General features: G+C 37.6%; 1 protein-coding gene across 1 annotated transcript in view; it reads left to right on the forward strand.

Annotated features, from left to right (window-relative positions):
* LOC150079657 (medium-chain acyl-CoA ligase ACSF2, mitochondrial-like) overlaps nucleotides 1-17,992 on the forward strand; it is a 118,428-nt gene that overhangs the window by 24,630 nt on the left and 75,806 nt on the right. The window contains exons 5-8 of the mRNA XM_090383155.1: nucleotides 3,122-3,237; nucleotides 6,375-6,419; nucleotides 13,552-13,669; nucleotides 13,781-13,876. Of these exons, the coding sequence (XP_090239281.1) occupies nucleotides 3,122-3,237; nucleotides 6,375-6,419; nucleotides 13,552-13,669; nucleotides 13,781-13,876 (375 nt within the window). The remainder of the gene's footprint in view (nucleotides 1-3,121; nucleotides 3,238-6,374; nucleotides 6,420-13,551; nucleotides 13,670-13,780; nucleotides 13,877-17,992) is intronic.

The raw sequence follows: 17,992 nt of genomic DNA on the forward strand, positions 1-17,992 counted from the left end.
ATTTCAGATGTAATTTTATTAATTATAGATTATCTGTTGGTTAGTAAAACAATAACATGCTAACTGCCACGAGACACACAGATCCCAAGACCTGTCAAACCAAAAAAGGCTGAAATATGTGGCTCAACCTTTTCAGCTCGAGAGACATGTCCCAAACTGAAATTGCCATTTCGTGCACCATTCATTCACACACTGTCATTCATTCATTCATTCAAGTTCTATGAGACAACAGGTGATATCATGTATCGTATCATACAGGCATTTCAAATAGGTAGCCTGGGGAACTCAAGTACAATTTTAGCAAAACTATCTAATAGATAATTTAGGCTGCTTTATTGAACACCCCTTTTTATGCTTCCTTTGTTATATTCCAGAGGGAGAGCTATATGATAGTTTTTTTTTTTTTTTTTAATATTATTTTTTATTGTGAATATAATGTAAATATAACAAAGCATAATTCAAGTAGATAAGAAAATAACTCATATAGCAGAGAGAAAATTTTATAAAGAGATTTATAAAAAATTTATACCCCAGCTATATATTCAAATTATGATTGTATTCATATAAAATTTTTAAAATAATAATGGCATTAATTACCCATCATGATCTTTGTAGAAACCTTTGGCCATAAATTATTGCTTACTTTTTTTTTTTTTTGTTTATATTTATTACAGAAGCCAATTTAACAAAGCATTTCATCTTCTGAATGTCAGTTTGTGCTTCTAGACAGGGCGTTTGGCTCTTGTTGGCTGTTATATCATATGAACATTTCAGTTAGGTAGCCTTAGGAGTTTGAATATTATCTCCCACTGCAGTTACATTTTTTTTTTTATAAGTTAACATTTTATTTACATTACACCAGGCAACTTCACAAATTTGTGTTATTTGGAGAAATAAATTGCATAAATTTAAGCAAATGTTATGAGATAAGCAATATGAGATGAATGGTACATGTCAGATGGCTTGTAGGTACAAATTTTACAATTAGGCATTGTGATATGTGCAGTGTTGCTTAGGAAAACTGATTATTACATTTTTATTATATGAATGGTTAAGTACACAGGTTAGGTACCATAATAACAAAAAAAAATTTAAAAAATATGGTGGTTCTTTACAATTTTTTTAGTTAACCATAGAACCTTTTTTTGAGTTCTTGCAATTGGCTTAAACTTAGCATTAGCATTAGCATTAGTAGAGGCATTTGATGCAAGAAAGCAAGCTTATGCAGCATCAGCCAAAAAAAAAAAAAAAAAAACCACTTCCACTTCACCCCTCTGTTCGTTCAAAATACCTGTCCAGCTGAGCCTTAAACTTATTTAGGCTATCAACCTCCACCACAAGGGATGGAAGTCTGTTCCACCAACCAACCACCCGCTGGCTAAAGGCAAATTTCCGCACGTCTATCCTACATCTGTCTTTCCTCAATTTGAATTTATGCCCTCTCAGGTGATTATTCTGAGCTAGAGGAAGAATCCCATCAGCATTGAGCATGCTTAAACCATTCAAGGCTTTATACACCTCTATCAGATCACCTCGCTGGTGCCTAGTCTCCAGACACTGTAATTTGCAAAACTTAAGCCTTTCTTCGTAAGAGCACCCCTTTGTTCCATTCACTAATCTTGTTGCCCTTCTCTGTACTCGTTCCAGCAGCTCTACATCCTTCTTGAAATGAGGCCTCCAGACCTGTATACAGTACTCTAGGTGTGGCCTGACCATCGCCTTATACAATGGAATAATCACCTCCTTATCCCTGCTGGAAAAATTCCTGTATATCATTGACAATACTCCATGAGCTACTCTTGCAGCCCGTCTGCACTGCTCAGAGAACTTCATATCTGCCTGCACAACCACCCCCAAGTCCCTTTCATTCTCTACCACTGTCAGTGTTGTACCATAGAGTTGATACGTTGCTCTGGGGTTGCTGTTTCCCATGTGTAGTACTTTACATTTGTCAATGTTAAACTTCATTTGCCACCTCTCAGCCCATCTGCTCAACCTTTCCAGATCCTGTTGCAGAAGCATAGTGTCAGTAGTGTCCTTGACAACCCTGCCAACCTTTGTATCGTCTGCAAACTTGGACATTAATCCCGATATACCATCATCAATATCATTTATAAATACAGAAAACAATAATGGACCCAACACTGAGCCCTGAGGGACTCCACTAATAACATCAGTCCACGATGAGCAGTGTCCATTGATTACCACTCTCTGTCTTCTCCCCCTCAACCACCCCTTTATCCATAGCAACAATTTGCCTCCAATGTCACACTGCTCCAATTTGTGTAGCAGTCTTCCATGTGCAACAGTATCAAAAGCCTTTCTAAGATCCAAGTATATAATATCAAAGTTATTCCCTGCATCCAGTTCTTTTGTGACTGCATCATAGTATCCAATCAAGTTGGTCAGGCAAGACTTCCCCTTAACAAAACCATGCTGTGTCTGAGCTATAACTGAAGTCTTGTCTAAATGATCCTGCAGTGCGTCTTTAACCAGTGCCTCCATTAATTTTCCTGGAACAGAAGTCAAGCTCACAGGTCTATAATTACTTGTGTCAGCCTTTGATCCTCCTTTGTGAATTGGGGTCACATTTGCACATTTCCAGTCTATGGGTACCTCCCCTGAGTCCAAGGAAGCTCTCATAATTATGGCTAAGGGTTTGCTTACTTCCTTTGCTGCCTCCTTTAATATAACTGGATAGATCCCATCCACCCCGGGTGCCTTTTTTGTGTTTATCTTCAACAGTTTCTCCTCCACTTTACTCCCAGTTATTTCAAGATTCTGTAACTTACTGCTAGAGATGAATACACCTCTGGCATTCCCCTCGCTGAATAACTCCTCATGTGTGAATGTCGATGCAAAATATTCATTTAGTTTGTTAGCCACCTGAGCAGGATCATCAACACTTGACCCATCAATATCAAGTGGACCAATCTGATTCATCCCTTTCCTTCTAGAGTTTACATAAGTAAAGAACTCTTTGCTGTTTGTAAACATTGGCCATTGAACAAATCTCAGACATTTTGCACCTCAGATAACTATTAAAATTATCCAAACTTAAGTTTTTAGTTTTTTTAAGCAACATATAACTCAATCTGCATTGAAATCCTCTGTATTTCAGGTTAGACTCAATGGGCTTGTTTTGCAGAATAACTTCAAAATGCGAGACTATTACAAGATGATACGGTCTCTAGTTCCAGAATTAGATGAAGGCAAAACCAGGCTAAGCTGTTCCAAGTATGTATAAATGTTACTAGTATTTAGTGAAGAAAAATAACATTAAAGAATAAAAAAATTAAAGTAGTACATATAATAAAGCAATAAAGAGAGAAAAGTCTTATTAATAAAAAAATTAATTTGAAAAAATTAAAAATAATTAGGAAGCTTGTAATTAATATAATTATAAGCAATATAATTTGATTGGGGGGTAGCAAATTAAATCCACCACTGCTTCTAGCCAAGTCAGACATATCAAAAAAGGCTATTTTAATTTTTCATATGCCACACTTGGTTGTAACAATTGTGTTCGATATCTGTACTCACTATTCACTAGGCTGTTCTGGTAGTTCCATCCACTATTATCCACCTCTTCATCTTAAAAACATAACAGCCAGTTCCCCATTCCAATTTTTAATCAGGAGTAACTTACATATCTTTGAAATACAAATTTTGCACATTTGTGCACTATTAAAATAATATTAACTGAGAATAAGTGGACCAGAAATACCAGGTTGGGTTGATTGATTGATTGATTGATTGATTGATTGAGTTTTTATTGGCGCATGCCAGGTTGGGGATTATGTTTTAGTTTCACTTTCAAATACAAGGAAAAGAATTTGTACTCCAGTTTTTCAAACCATATTATCAGAAGCCTTTCAGACTTCTAATATGCAGTAATATTGGAGTAAAAACATAACTCCATTATAGAAGGGATAAAAAAACAATATGAAAAGCACACAGTAATATCGTACTTTACAAATAATAAACGTCTGTTGACAGTTTAGTAGATTGAAGACATTGATTGTCAAGCAAAGAATATAACAAAAGAAACCAGCAAGCCATGTCATGTACTTATGATTTTTTCTTAACAACAGTGAACATTTCAGATTAGTTGTATGAAAGAATTTAAAAAAAAAATCTTACAAACACCAAAAAAGTTAATATAAACAAATGTTTGGAAATGCTTTTTTGCCAAGTAATAACTATGTTACTAGTCTTTGTGTCGATCTTGATAAATGCAGCTGTAAAGGCATTGAAGGCATTTGGAGCTTCTGCATCACAGCAGGTATTCAAAATTTCCAGGCATCAACATGTGTTTGCATTGACTATAGAACATGTTCAGAATTACCAGGAGTGTTGTGGATTGGGTAACTATTCACAATCACTTGCAAAAGGATTTGTTTTTTGCTAACTGCTATTGAACAGGCCAGAGCTTTTAGTTGTCCCCCATACATAAAAATCCATGGGATTCTTCAAACCTAGTGAAATGGAAGCTATGCAGTCAACCTGTCTTGACCTATCCAGTTGCTGCTAGAGTAGCAGGTATTGAGCAACTCATGAGCAGAATATTGAAATGTGTGGTCGGTGAGTCCCCATCATGCATAAAGCAATGTGCTCTTATCTGTAATGGTACACCTTTATGCAGGCAAATTGTTTTTGAAAAAATCTCTATAAATGTTGTTGCTGAGTCTGTATCAAGTTGGTGAAATAATGAGCATTTAAACTTATAGAGTGTAATCTGCCTTTCAGAAATTAAAGGTAGATTACACTCCACCAGACAGAAGTGGTACAGGAAGTACCACAAAACATCTGAGAATATGCAATTCTTTAAGAAATTAAAGGTGGATTACACTCCACACAGGTGTAATCATCTGAGAATATGCAATTCTTTAAGAAATTAAAGGTGGATTACACTCCACGCAGGTGTAAGTGCTCATTATTTCACTGATTTCTGGTTCTTGATATATCTGTGCACCATGTCACTAAAAGAATATTTAAGATCCATGTATGGAATCAGGACTATATCCACCAAGAAACCACAAGGCATGAGAAAGCTGTAAGAAGTGGTACAGGAAGTACCCCAAAATGTCTGAGAATAAGCTGTAATTCTTTAAGAAATTAAAGGCAAGTTGCACTCCATGCAGGTTTAAGTGCTCGTTATTTCAGTTTCCAGTTCTTGATATACCTGCACACCATGCTGCTAAAAAAATATTTGAGTCTATGTGGCATGTGAAGTCCAATCAAATAGTCACTAATGCTACTGATCAAAACATTGTTAGTGAACTGTTGCTGAGACTGGTTGATCCCATGAGAATTTTCTTTTGTCAACAGGTGTTATTTGTAAATATTGATGATACTATCCCTCCTACAGGCACACTCACAGAGGTGGTAGGGAATTAAAGTATCCCCTCGAAAAACATTTTGTTTATATTACAGTATATAGTTGTACTGTCATGCACTAATATTTGTAAAAGCTACTGATTATGGAATACATCCCCCTCCCCCAAAACAAAATTTTTGGGTGTGCCACTGCCATCCCCAGTGAGCTGTACTTCATCTGTAAAGAGAACCGACAAAATGAAGAGAAGGTTAACACGTTGCTGCATAAACCACTGGCAGAATGCAGTGTATACTGAAAAATTGTTTTGAAGGAGATCATTTACTTGCCTTATCATATACTTGCTATAGCTGACAAGGGTGTAAGTACCTGCTTGTGAAGAGTTCTTCACAAGCAGGTACTTACACCCTTGCCTTTGAAATATTGACCTCTGCTTATGGCTTTCTTATGCTGGTTCCATTTTTCTCCTTGATCTGGTTCAGAACCCATTCTTGTAATTTAGGCAATCAGGTAGCTTTTTCTCTCTCACAGTCTATTTTTAGGTTTACTCTGTTCTGTTTTTTCAATTTCAATAAATCTTAATACTTTTATCATTTTCTAGGTAATGTTTTATTGTGAAATGTTCCTTTAAATATTTCTAATAGCAGTTGGCAAAGTTTAATTTCATAATTGTTATTTCTCTTCTATTTTCATTACTTATACAATTAAGACAATTAAAAATAAATACTGCTATCAATTAAACAAATACTATTATCAGTTAAGATGAATACTGTTACTATTATACTGTTAATGCAAATACTATTATAATATCACATTCATTGGAAAAACATTGTTTAATGAAATATAATGACCTCTAATTACTGTAATTTGTATAAAAACAAAGTATTTTGATATTTTTCATTGCTATAGCTGTGTAAACAGCTGACAATATATTTTATATTGTCAGCTGTTTACTGGCTGAAATCTGTTTTTTTATATTAAATTTATTTTTACTGAAATAAATTGAATTCACTTCTAATTACTTCATTTTATTTAGATTCCCAGATTTAAATACCATCATTATGCTTGCTGAAGAAAGACCGTAAGTAGGTTAAAATTTTGATTCTTGTTTAGCAGTAATTATGTTATTCAATGTATACTTTTTATGAATAGAGGGATGCTACAAAAAGCACCCTCATATTTTAATCATGACTGCTAAATAGGTGGATTCCCTAGAGACAAACAAAACTGGAGACTTGTCATGGATTGAAGTTTCTAATGGCCTGCTAGGTGATGCATCCCAATTTGAGCCTCAGAACAAAACAGTCAAGTGTATACTGCTCTGGTAACAAGGATAGGTGGACTAGAACCAGAATTCCACATAGGAATTCTGGTTCTAGTCCTGGAATGTGGAAAAAATGCCAAGAATTAGGTCGGAATGCGTGTGTCTACAATTCTGCCCAGACACGATAGGTAGAACTATGTGCCAAAAGCCATGTGGAATCTGGATTTGATGGCATACACCCCCAGTAATTTTGAAGGAGGCAGCAAGAGTGCAGTGAATCATTAAGATTAATTTGGAGAGCATTATTGCACTCAGGACAGATTCCTTTGGTTTGGGGAAGAAGTGCCAATATATCACCAACTCATAATGCGTTGTAAGAGTGAAGTGGGTAATTACAGTCCGGTTACTCTTAACTCTAATGGTAGGGAAAATCATGGTGACAGTGATTGAGAATGCTGTACAGGATTATTTAGATAGAGATGGAATTGTTAAGGAAACACAGCATAGTTTTAAAAGGAAGATCATACAATTTGTATTTAGCCAATCTGATTAGCTATCAGATATTAATAAATTATCAATCTGATTAGATTGTAGGAAATAATTTTAACTATGTTAAAATTATTTAAAATTAATTTTGACTATGTTAAAATTATTTCTTACAAGACACAGTCCTGTCATTAAAGTGAAATGTGAAGATTTTTTATAATTTTTTAAAATTTATAAGCATTAAAAATTTTAACACTGTTAAACTGTAACACAAAAAAACCTAAGCTATATATATTTATGCTATTTTTTTATCATTGTGCAGTTAAGAGACAAAAATCCTGTATAAAAAACTTCACATATTACAACAATGCCACAGTTTGCATTCATGTGTCACATTCATTTGCTATTTTGTTGTTTGTAGCAGTTAAAAGTTGGTTTCAATTTTTTTGAAAGCTTTTGTGAAATTATTAATAATGAATGTTAAATAAAAAATTAATAAGTGGAACCATAATATATTTTATCAAGTTTTATTGCTTTTTAACTGTAAAACCAGTACTGAAAATAGATTTTTATTTTTACTTGTATGTTTTGTATGCCTTGTATGTATTCTTACTTGTAGATTTTTATTCTTTTAATATTTTTAATATAGGCCCACATTAATGTTGTTACAATTGTAGCAATATTATGAAATTTTCATTGGCAATATGAATAAAAAAAACTTAAAAAAAAATAAGTTCAATAATAATAATAATTATTATTATTATTATTATTCCATTTCAGCTGCTGTGGGTTATATGTTGTTTGTTTGTTTGTTATTTGGTTTTTAGGAGCATTAGCAACTAAGGTCATATTGCTCCGGGGATATGTGGTGGTCATTCCCTGACCTTTCCGCATCCTCAGTATTTGGTGGTGACGGGCTCGAACCCCGGTCTAATAAAGAAGCGTTGCTGCTCCTGCCCACCTGGCTACGGAGGCGCCTTGTGGGTTGTATTTCTTCTTGCTCTTTCTCCTCTGGATGGGTGGTGGCAAGTTCTTCCTCCTCTGGTTCCCTATTCTTTATCCTTTGCAGTTGATCGCTCACATCCTGCTTGATTTTTTCCAAGATTATAGGAAAGGGTGCGATGGCCCAGTGGTTACGACACTGGACTACCAGCCTGATGGACTAGGGTTCGAGTACCACATTGGCGGAAGTGAACGAGGCTCCATCACGCTGGGAGACCGGTATAATAATAGTAATAAATTTGAATAATAATAATAATAAATAAATAGTAATAAAAAAATTAATAAAATAAACATTGTGAAAGCTGTTCCAAGGGACCTAATTACCCCAAGGCCGGAGTGGCGGCCGAGGCAGATTGTGGCGCCATCTGGTGTCACTTGCAAGAACTACCACTGGACATAAGCCGAAGCTAAACAGGTCCACCTCCATGGATGGATGATATCGCAGAGAAAAATTAATCATACTGCATCGAGTGTGGCGCAGGATAAAGTCACTCACATTCAGGCTGGTCTAATAAAGATTATTGCTCCGGGGATATGTGGTGGTCATTCCCTGACCTTTCCGCATCCTCAGTATTTGGTGGTGACGGGCTCGAACCCCGGTCTAATAAAGAAGCGTTGCTGCTCCTGCCCACCTGGCTACGGAGGCGCCTTGTGGGTTGTATTTCTTCTTGCTCTTTCTCCTCTGGATGGGTGGTGGCAAGTTCCTCCTCCTCCTTAGGCAGAGGGATCAGTTCAAAAAGTTGGAGACTGTCTCCCGAGGGACAGTGGAGCGAGTGGCACTGTCCCCTGTATGGCTACCACAAGAGAAGGGCAAGACCATCCAGCCCCACCAACTGGAAGTGCTTCTTGTGCAACTGTGCTAGTGACCACCCAGGAAGGAAGAAAACACCAATGCATGAAGTGGAGCATCGAAATGAATACGTACATCATGCAAGCATACTACGAAATAACGAAGCTGGAGACCGATATGACAACTTACAGGGCGAGTCTGTATACCAAGTGGCTGGAACTATTCCCGGATATTCAGGTTACTGAACAGTGTATAGTGGATCAGAGAAGGACCATCGTCACAAAGAACCTGATAGCTCCTGCAATCTTGGAAAAAATCAAGCAGGATGTGAGTGATCAACTGCAAAGGATAAAGAATAGAGAACCAGAGGAGGAAGAACATGCCACCACCGATTCAGAGGAGAAAGAGCAAGAAGAAATACAACCCACAGCAGCTGGCACCTCCGTAGCCAGGTGGGAAAGAGCAGTAGTGCATATCACATGCTTCTTGATTAGACCGGGGTTCGAGCCCGTCACCACCAAATATGGAAGATGCGGAAAGGTCAGGGAATGACCACCGCATATCCTGGAGCAATATGGCCTTAGTTGCTAATGCTCCTAAAAACCAAAACAACAACCACAGCAGCTGAAGTGGAAATAGACGAGATCATGATATCCAGAATAGAGGACGAGTGGAAGAAGGCCCTAACAGAATTCGAAGGAATGGACCCCACAAAGACTCACGTAATACCGAAGCAGAAGCTGAATAGAACCTTGTGGAGAGTCACAGACAACCTGAACCGGCACATAATACCGCATTACCTCGACAGCAATGGTGCAACACTGGAGGCCATCCACACAGCCGTGTATTGCGGTAGCAACCACGAGGATTAATGGAAGAGAAGCGAGAGACCAGCAGCAGAAGAACCGAAAACAGAAGGAACCACCAGCTTGGGAAAGAAGACTTGAACAGAAGATAGAAGAATTAAGAGTCAAGATAGGCCAATTGACCAAGTCTCAATGGGGTTATAGAAGGAAGAAATTGATTGGAAAAGTGAAGAGCATCCTCAATAGAGACAGCGTCCACAGCAAACATGAGACAAAGAATGAGAGAATAGGAGAGTACTTGAACATATTGAAGCAGAACCTCCTTTCACTCAGCAAGAGACTATGATGATACAAAGAGAGCTACCAGAGGAAAATAAACAACCGAATCTTTGATGAGGATCAAAGAAGCTTCTACAGGAATCTCAGAGAAGACAGGAAAGAAGGGAACGGACCACCTGAGAAGAAGATGATTCTGGGGAAACATATGGAGCAGGGAAGTAAGACAAAACAGCTGAGCAACCTGGATAGAATTAGAATGCAAGAAAACAAAGGACGTACAAGAAACGAGAGGATGGGAGATTCGGGAAGAAGAAGTAAAACAGATGATCAAGACCTCTCACTACTGGTGAACTCCAGGAATAGATAACATCCACAACTACTGATACAAGAAGCTCACTTGCACACACAAGCACCTGGCAGAGCAGTTCACCCAAATGATAAGGCACCCAGAGACAGTTCCGAAGTTTCTCACTCAAGGAATCACATATCTGAAGCCTAAAGATGAAAATACAAGAAACCCAGTGAAATATAGGCCAATCACCTGCCTCTCAACAATCTACAAGATCCTGACCAGCTGCATAACCAGGAAGATATCAGACCACTTGGAGAGCCAGAACATAATGGCCAAACAGCGGAAAGGATGCAAGCAGCTGAGCAAAGGATGCAAGGAGCAATTAACCATAGATGCCCCGGTTATGGAGGAAGCCTACAAGAAGCACCGCAACATGTACACAGCCTGCATCGATTACCGCAAGGCCTTCAACTCCATGCCTCATAGCTGGCTATTAGAGGCGCTGAACATCTACAAAGTCAATCCAATAGTGACAAACTTCCTAGGCGAAATGGAGTACCACAATTAAGGTAGAAAACGTCACAACCAGGCTAATCCCTGTTAAAAGAGGAATCTTTCAGGGAGATGCTCTGAGCCCACTATGGTTCTGGCTAGCACTCAACCCGCTATCCACCATGCTCAACGGCAGCAAGTATGGATATAACCTCAAAGAAGGAAGAAAGAACTTGTATATAGCAGTCTAGCAGCAATAAGTCTCCCAGAGAACACCTACAAGGAACTCCAGAAAGTCACAATCTTGAACACCTGTAATATAGTCAGAGATTTCCTCGACCGACAGTAACACCAGACATTACAACCACCCGTTTACTTGGTAGCAGTACCCGTCACAGAGTGGAATTCCCCAATCAGGGAGAAATAATATAAGAGCAATAATAATAATAATAATAATAATAATAATAAATGGTATGCAGTCCCAGTGCTAAAATACTCCTTCAGGGTCATAGATTGGACTAACACCGAGCTGGAGGATATCATGAGAAAGACAAGGACAATGATGACCAAGAGCCGCCAACACCAACCGAAATGTGCCTTGGAGAGACTGACAATTGCCCGGGAAGAAGGAGGAAGAGGCATGATAGACCTGATAGGGCAACAGAAAACAGCGATAGTTAACCTCAAGGATTACTTCCAGAAACACACAGCAGCACTCCACCAGGCCATAAGGAAGATAGACAAGCAGTATACCCCACTGAACCTAAGTGAGGAATCCCCCCCCCCACAACCAGGAGGTACATACGAAGATAGAAAGATGGGCAGAGAAGACACTCCATGGCAGACACTACAGTGATCTTCATCAAGATCACATAGATAAAATTGCTTCTAATGCATGGCTCATGAACGGGACGCTCTTCCCCGAGACTGAAGGATTCATGCTTGCCATCCAAGACCAGGTAATCAACACCAGGAACTATAGAAAATACATCACCGAGGAGCCTGGATTGTTCAATGACACATGTTAACGATGCCACCTGACTTCCAAAACAATCCAACACATCACTGCAGGATGCAAAGTGATCACCCAGACTGAATACACTCATAGACATGACCAGGTAGCCAGGATAATACATCAGAAGCTAGGAAGGAAATACCAGTTGGTCGAAGAAAGTGTACCATAGTACAAGTACAAACCCCAGTCAGTACTAGAGACTCCAGCCCACAAGCTGTATTGGGACTGTGCCATAATAACAGATAGGACAATCCCGCACAACAGACCGGACATAACCCTTGTGGACAAGAAAGAAAAGACTACTTATCTGATTGACATAGCAGTACCCAACACTGGCAACCTGCAGAAAACCCATGGGGAAAAAATCAGGAAGTACGTGAACCTAAGACAGAAGATCAGAGAGATGTGGCATATGCAACACGTAACAACCATCCCGATCATCGTGTCAACCACAGGTATGGTGCCAAAGACCCTACATAACAGCCTAGCAGCAATAGGTCTCCCAGCGAACACCTACAAGGAACTTCAAAAAGTAGCAATCCTGAACACCTGTAGGATAATCAGAGAGTTTCTCGAACAACAGTAACACCAGACGTAACAACAACCACTCTTTGTACTTTGTAGCAATACCCGTCACGAGGTGGAACCCCCAATCAGGGAGAAATAATATAAGAGAGCAACAATAAGAATAATCAGTTTAAAATATTATTTAAAAAGTTTGCTGCATGTCTAGCTAAATGTTTTATTGTAAATATAATCTGAAATAATTTTACTGGTATGCCACACTGGCACAGAATTTTTTACCAGTACTCCATATTAGATCAAATCAGCTTATTTTTACTCCTTTGTAAAACCTGTATGGCCCACTTCTATTTCATTTTTCAACACTAGAACGCTTACAAAAAAGATTGCTGACTCCTGCCCTAATGGATCAGCATGATTTAAAAGATACAGTGCTTGATGATAACCATCTCATGGGAGATATGCATTTTACAACAGCATAGTAGAATTTGCATCTATTTTAAATATAACTGAAATACAGCATTCTTTGCAACAAGTCTCTAGTGTGTTTATATTTTATCTCTAAAGTTCATATCCACAATATTTGCATTTCCTGGAAAACTATGGCTGTTCTTTTGAATTATATATTAAATAAAATTCACTTTTTGTTTTTCCTATGTTTATAAACATGATCTATAAAGTGAATGTTTTTAAATATATAATTCTATCTATGAAGATAAATTATAAGATTGCTTCTAATGGTTAACAGTGTGTCATAATTTTGTTAATAGTTTACTGTAAAAATAGCAGTTACATTTACTATGCAATGGATATTTCCATATTTTGGAAAACAAGAATGTTTTTTCCAATAGTAGTTGAAGTTTATTATGAAATAAAATATTTTTATAATGACTTTCAAGATAATAATATGTTCATAAGACAGGAGGTTCATATAGATATCATTCTGAATGTCTATGGTAGATGATGCGAAGCTCTTTCATCTTCTACATAAAATGGAAGAGTCTTTACCACTCATGCAATTTCTGTAAATGCTGTTATTTAGATGCATACCTATTATGACCTTAGAATCATAAACTATATTTAATAAGGGAAATGGTGTTAGGGTAGCAAATTGCAGTATTATTTGCTACCCAATTTTGTTATTGATTTCAAAGTGGCCTGTTTGCTAGTTTGTGTACCATTTTTAGTTAAAGAAGTAATTTTTAAACTTCTTGTGATATATATCACAAGGCTCATATGATATGCTTTGCTATTTTTATTTTTAGGGGTACAACAACTTTTCAGCAGACATTAAATGCAGGTGGAAGTAATGATTTTGAGGCACTCTATAATTTTGAGAAAAATGTCCAGTTTGATGATCCTGTCAACATACAGTTCACTTCAGTGAGTATAAATGTAGAGAGCAAGAAAGTTAAGTCACCTGTACATTTACATTTAAAAAAATAAAAATAACTAAATTCTGTCAGGAAAATAAATTAATTTTTTTATTTTCAGGGAACTACTGGAATGCCAAAGGCTGCCGTTTTATCTCATTATGGAATTATAAACAATGCATACTCAATTGGAAAAAGGATGAATTATGATACAGAGGTAATTAAAATAAAATATTGACGATACCAGCAAGCCACAAAGTACATGCACTATATAATGTTCTGTAGTTAATCTTTACAACTTCAACTGGTACTAAAATATGAATGAAATGAGATCAAATTGTGCGCTACAATTGTGTGAGATAAAATAAAGTTTCAACAACAGGGCATATACTGCTAGTTGAAACTTTTATCTCTCATAGTTTTATTTATATTTTTTTTCCTTTTTAATTTTTTTACCTTCAATATGTGATATTGCATTTCATAATGGCATGCCTATAAGATAAAGCTCAGTGTATGGATTCTGTGACTGCTGTTAACCACACACAGCCTCCCTCTGATTTCATTTTATGGGTTAGATCAGTGGTTCTCAAAGTGGATGCCATGGCACCCTAAAAAGAGTAAGTGGAACCCTAAGGTGCCACGACATCAAATTTAGCATCGGCTTACATCGTGGCTGTCGCTACAAAAGGTCGTTGAATTTCATGCAACTGTGTAAATTAGAAGTCGTCATGAAATAATTGCTAACCACATTGCAGTGTTTATGTACATACACCTACATATATGGAACAGCCGAGCCATGCTGTCCGTCGCATACACTGTATTTGAAACAGCACCACCTTACAAAATATTCTGCTAGCGCCCATTGCACCTGGTGCTGGGCATTTTTTATAATGGATTTAGGGTGCCTTCACATTAAAAATTTGAGAACCACTGGGTTACATGAAGAAATGGGTTACCATTTCTTCAGTGGTCTCAGACAGTTTTTAAATTCTGTATAGTGGGATCAACTGACGATGTTACCAACAGTAAATTCTAAGTGGGAAGCATTCAATGAATTAATCGTGGATGCTACTAAAATTTCATACCTATTAAGAAATATTGTTCAAGGTTTAGGCCTAAATGGTTATCAAATGAAAAAATGAGACTCGTAACAGAGAAGAAAAATGCATGGGATGCATATAAATTATCAAGTGACTCAGAAGCCTATGGCAGATATAAGCTAGTCTGTAATCAGATCACAAAGGAGGTTAGGCAGGTGAAGGCAGATTACGAGAAATCCTTGGCAAAAGATGCTAAGAAAAACAGCAAGGATTTCTTTACTTATATAAACTCTCAAAGGAAGGGGATGAATCTGATCAGTCCACTTGACATCGATGGTTCGACTGTTAATGATCCTGCTCAGATAGCAAACAAACTGAATGAGTATTTTGTATCTACATTCACACATGAGGAATTATTAAGGTTTGAAAATGGCAGAAGGTTATCAAATTGTAGCAAGGTACTTAATGATTTTGTAATAACTGAGAGCAAAGTGGAGGAGAAATTGTTGAAGTAAACATAAGAAAAGCACCTGGGGTGGATGGGATCTATCCAGTTATATTAAAGGAGATGGCAAAGCAACTAAGCAAACCCTTAGCCATAATTATGAGAGCATCCTTGGACTCAGGGGAGGTTCCCACGGACTGGAGATGTGCAAATGTATCCCCAGTTCACAAAGGGGGATCGAAGGGTGACACGAGTAATTACAGACCAGTTAGTTTAACTTCTGTTCTGGGTAAAATAATGGAGTCACTGGTTAAAGATGCATTGCAGGATCATCTAGACAAGACTGCAGCAATAATTCAGACACAGCATGGGTTTGTTAAGGGAAAGTCTTGTCTTACAAATTTGATTGGTTATTATGATGTGGTTACAAAGGAACTGGATGCAAAAAATTATTTTGATATCATATATTTGGATTTCAGGAAAGCTTTTAACACTGTTGCGCAAGGAAGACTATTGTACAAATTGGAGCAGAATGGTATTAAGGGTAAGTTGCTACAATGGATAAAAGGATGGTTCAGTGGGAGAAGACAGAGGGTGGTAATCAATGGGTGCTGCTCTTTGTGGACTAATGTTGTTAGTGGAGTCCCACAGGGTTCGGTGTTGGGTCCACTGTTGTTTTGTATATTTATCAGTGATATTGATGAAGGTATATCAGGCTTAGTGTCGAAGTTTGCAGATGATACAAAGGTTGGCAGGATTGTTAATGATAGTAATGGCAGTGTGCTACTGCAACAGGATCTAGATAATTTGGGCATATGGGCTAAGAAGTGGCAACTGAAGTTTAACCCTGACAAATGCAAAGTACTGCATATGGGTAGAAGTAACCCCAAAGAAAAGTACCAACTGTGTGGTACTACACTTAAGGTGGTAGAAAATGAAAAAGACCTGGGAGTAATTGTGCAGTCAGATATGAAGTTTTCTGAGCAATGCAGAGAGGCTGCCAGGGCAGGTCATGGGGTTTTGTCAATGATATATAGGAATTTTGCTAGCAGGGAAAAGGAGGTGATTGTCCCTCTGTATAAGGCAATGGTCAGGCCATGCCTTGAGTACTGCGTACAGATCTGGAGGCCTCATTTTAGGAAGGATGTAGATTATTATTTGCTTGAGCGTGTACAGAGAAGGGCAATAAGATTGGTGAGGGTAATGAAGGGAACCTCTTACCAAGAGAGAGGCTTAAGTTCTGCAAATTGCAGTGGCTGGAGACTAGGCACTTGCGCGGTGATCTGATTGAGGTGTATAAGGCCTTGAATGGGTTGAGCACGCTGAATTCTGATGGGATCCTTCTACTTGTTCAGATTACAAACCTAAGGGGGCATAAATTCAAATTAAGAAAAGACAGATGTAGAATAGATGTGCAGAAATTTGCCTTTATCCAGCGGGTGGTTAATTGCTGGAACAAACTTCCATCTGTCATTGTGGAAGTTGATATGTTGAATAAATTTAAGGAGAACTGAACAGGCATTAGGAGGGAATGGTGTGATTTTTTTTTTTTTTTTTTTTGTCGGAATGCATAAGCTCATACACTTGCTTTCTTGCATCACATGCCACTACTACTACTACCAGTTTTATATATATGAAAAACAGGATTCTGGTAACAACAATGATTGTTAAGTTAGAAATACTCTACAGGAAATAGGTAATTAATATTATCCTGAGGTGTTGCTCAGTCTATCCCATATCAGTTATTTCTTTTGGTCTCTCTTCCAACATGACATTTTTTAGTTAGAAATGACTGATTGAAAAAAAGAAAAAAAAAAGTAAATATTAACTTTGCTTTCAGTATGATTGCTATTGAAATTATCATACTGCCAGGTATGATAATTTTGCACTGTGGAGACCCAATGGCTGGTTACATGTGATTGCTAAAAATCATGTGGGCTGTTCAGCAGTCTGTTTGGGGGACAGAATTTACACTTTCTAACAAAATTCTTTGCAACCAATAGGATATCAGAATTGAACTCAACCAGTGATTCTCAAAATAATTTGTGGATATTCAGTATTTTTAATGTTGTCATATCTTGTTTCTCTCTGTTTTCACCATTATGCTGGTACTGTTATTATGATTTATATAGGTGCAATATGGCCACAGAAGCCGATGAGCCAACAACTAACAAAAAAAAAAAAAGAAAGATTTATATAATACGTTAGCATCTATGGCTATCCTGTTACACACACACACACACACACACACACACACACACACACACACACACACACACACACACACACACACACACACACACACACACACACACACACACACACACAGATTGATCTAGTTTGTGAAATGACAATACCACTATATAACCACTCAAGTGTCAGTGAACTGCAGCTAGCTAGAAGAAGAGTGTACATCCAAGAAAATGTTGACATTAACAATAGTAGAGGCATATGATGCAAGCGAGTAAGCTTATACAGCATCAGTCAAAAAAACCCTTTCCATTTCATCCATCTGTTCACTCCAAATGTTGTCTAGTTCTGCCTGAATTTATTTAAGCTGTCAACTTGCACGACGACAGGTGGAAGTTTTTTCTAGTAATCAACCACCCACTGGCTAAAGGCAAATTTCTGCACATCTATTCTACAGCCGTCTTTCCTCATTTTGAATATATGTCCCCTCAGCCAACAATTAATTTGGGCAAGAGGAAGAATGCCATCAACATTGAGCCTGCTCAAGCCATTCAAGGCCTTATACATCTCAATCACATTACCTCAGAGGTGCTTAATCACTGCAATTTGTAGAATTTCAGCCTTTCTTCATAAGAGCAACCCTTTGTTTCATTTGCTA

The sequence above is a fragment of the Mastigoproctus giganteus genome, chromosome 10 (assembly GCF_048544385.1).
Source record: "Mastigoproctus giganteus isolate SK-2022 chromosome 10, ASM4854438v1, whole genome shotgun sequence".
In the NCBI taxonomy this organism is placed as follows: Eukaryota; Metazoa; Arthropoda; class Arachnida; order Uropygi; family Thelyphonidae; genus Mastigoproctus; species Mastigoproctus giganteus.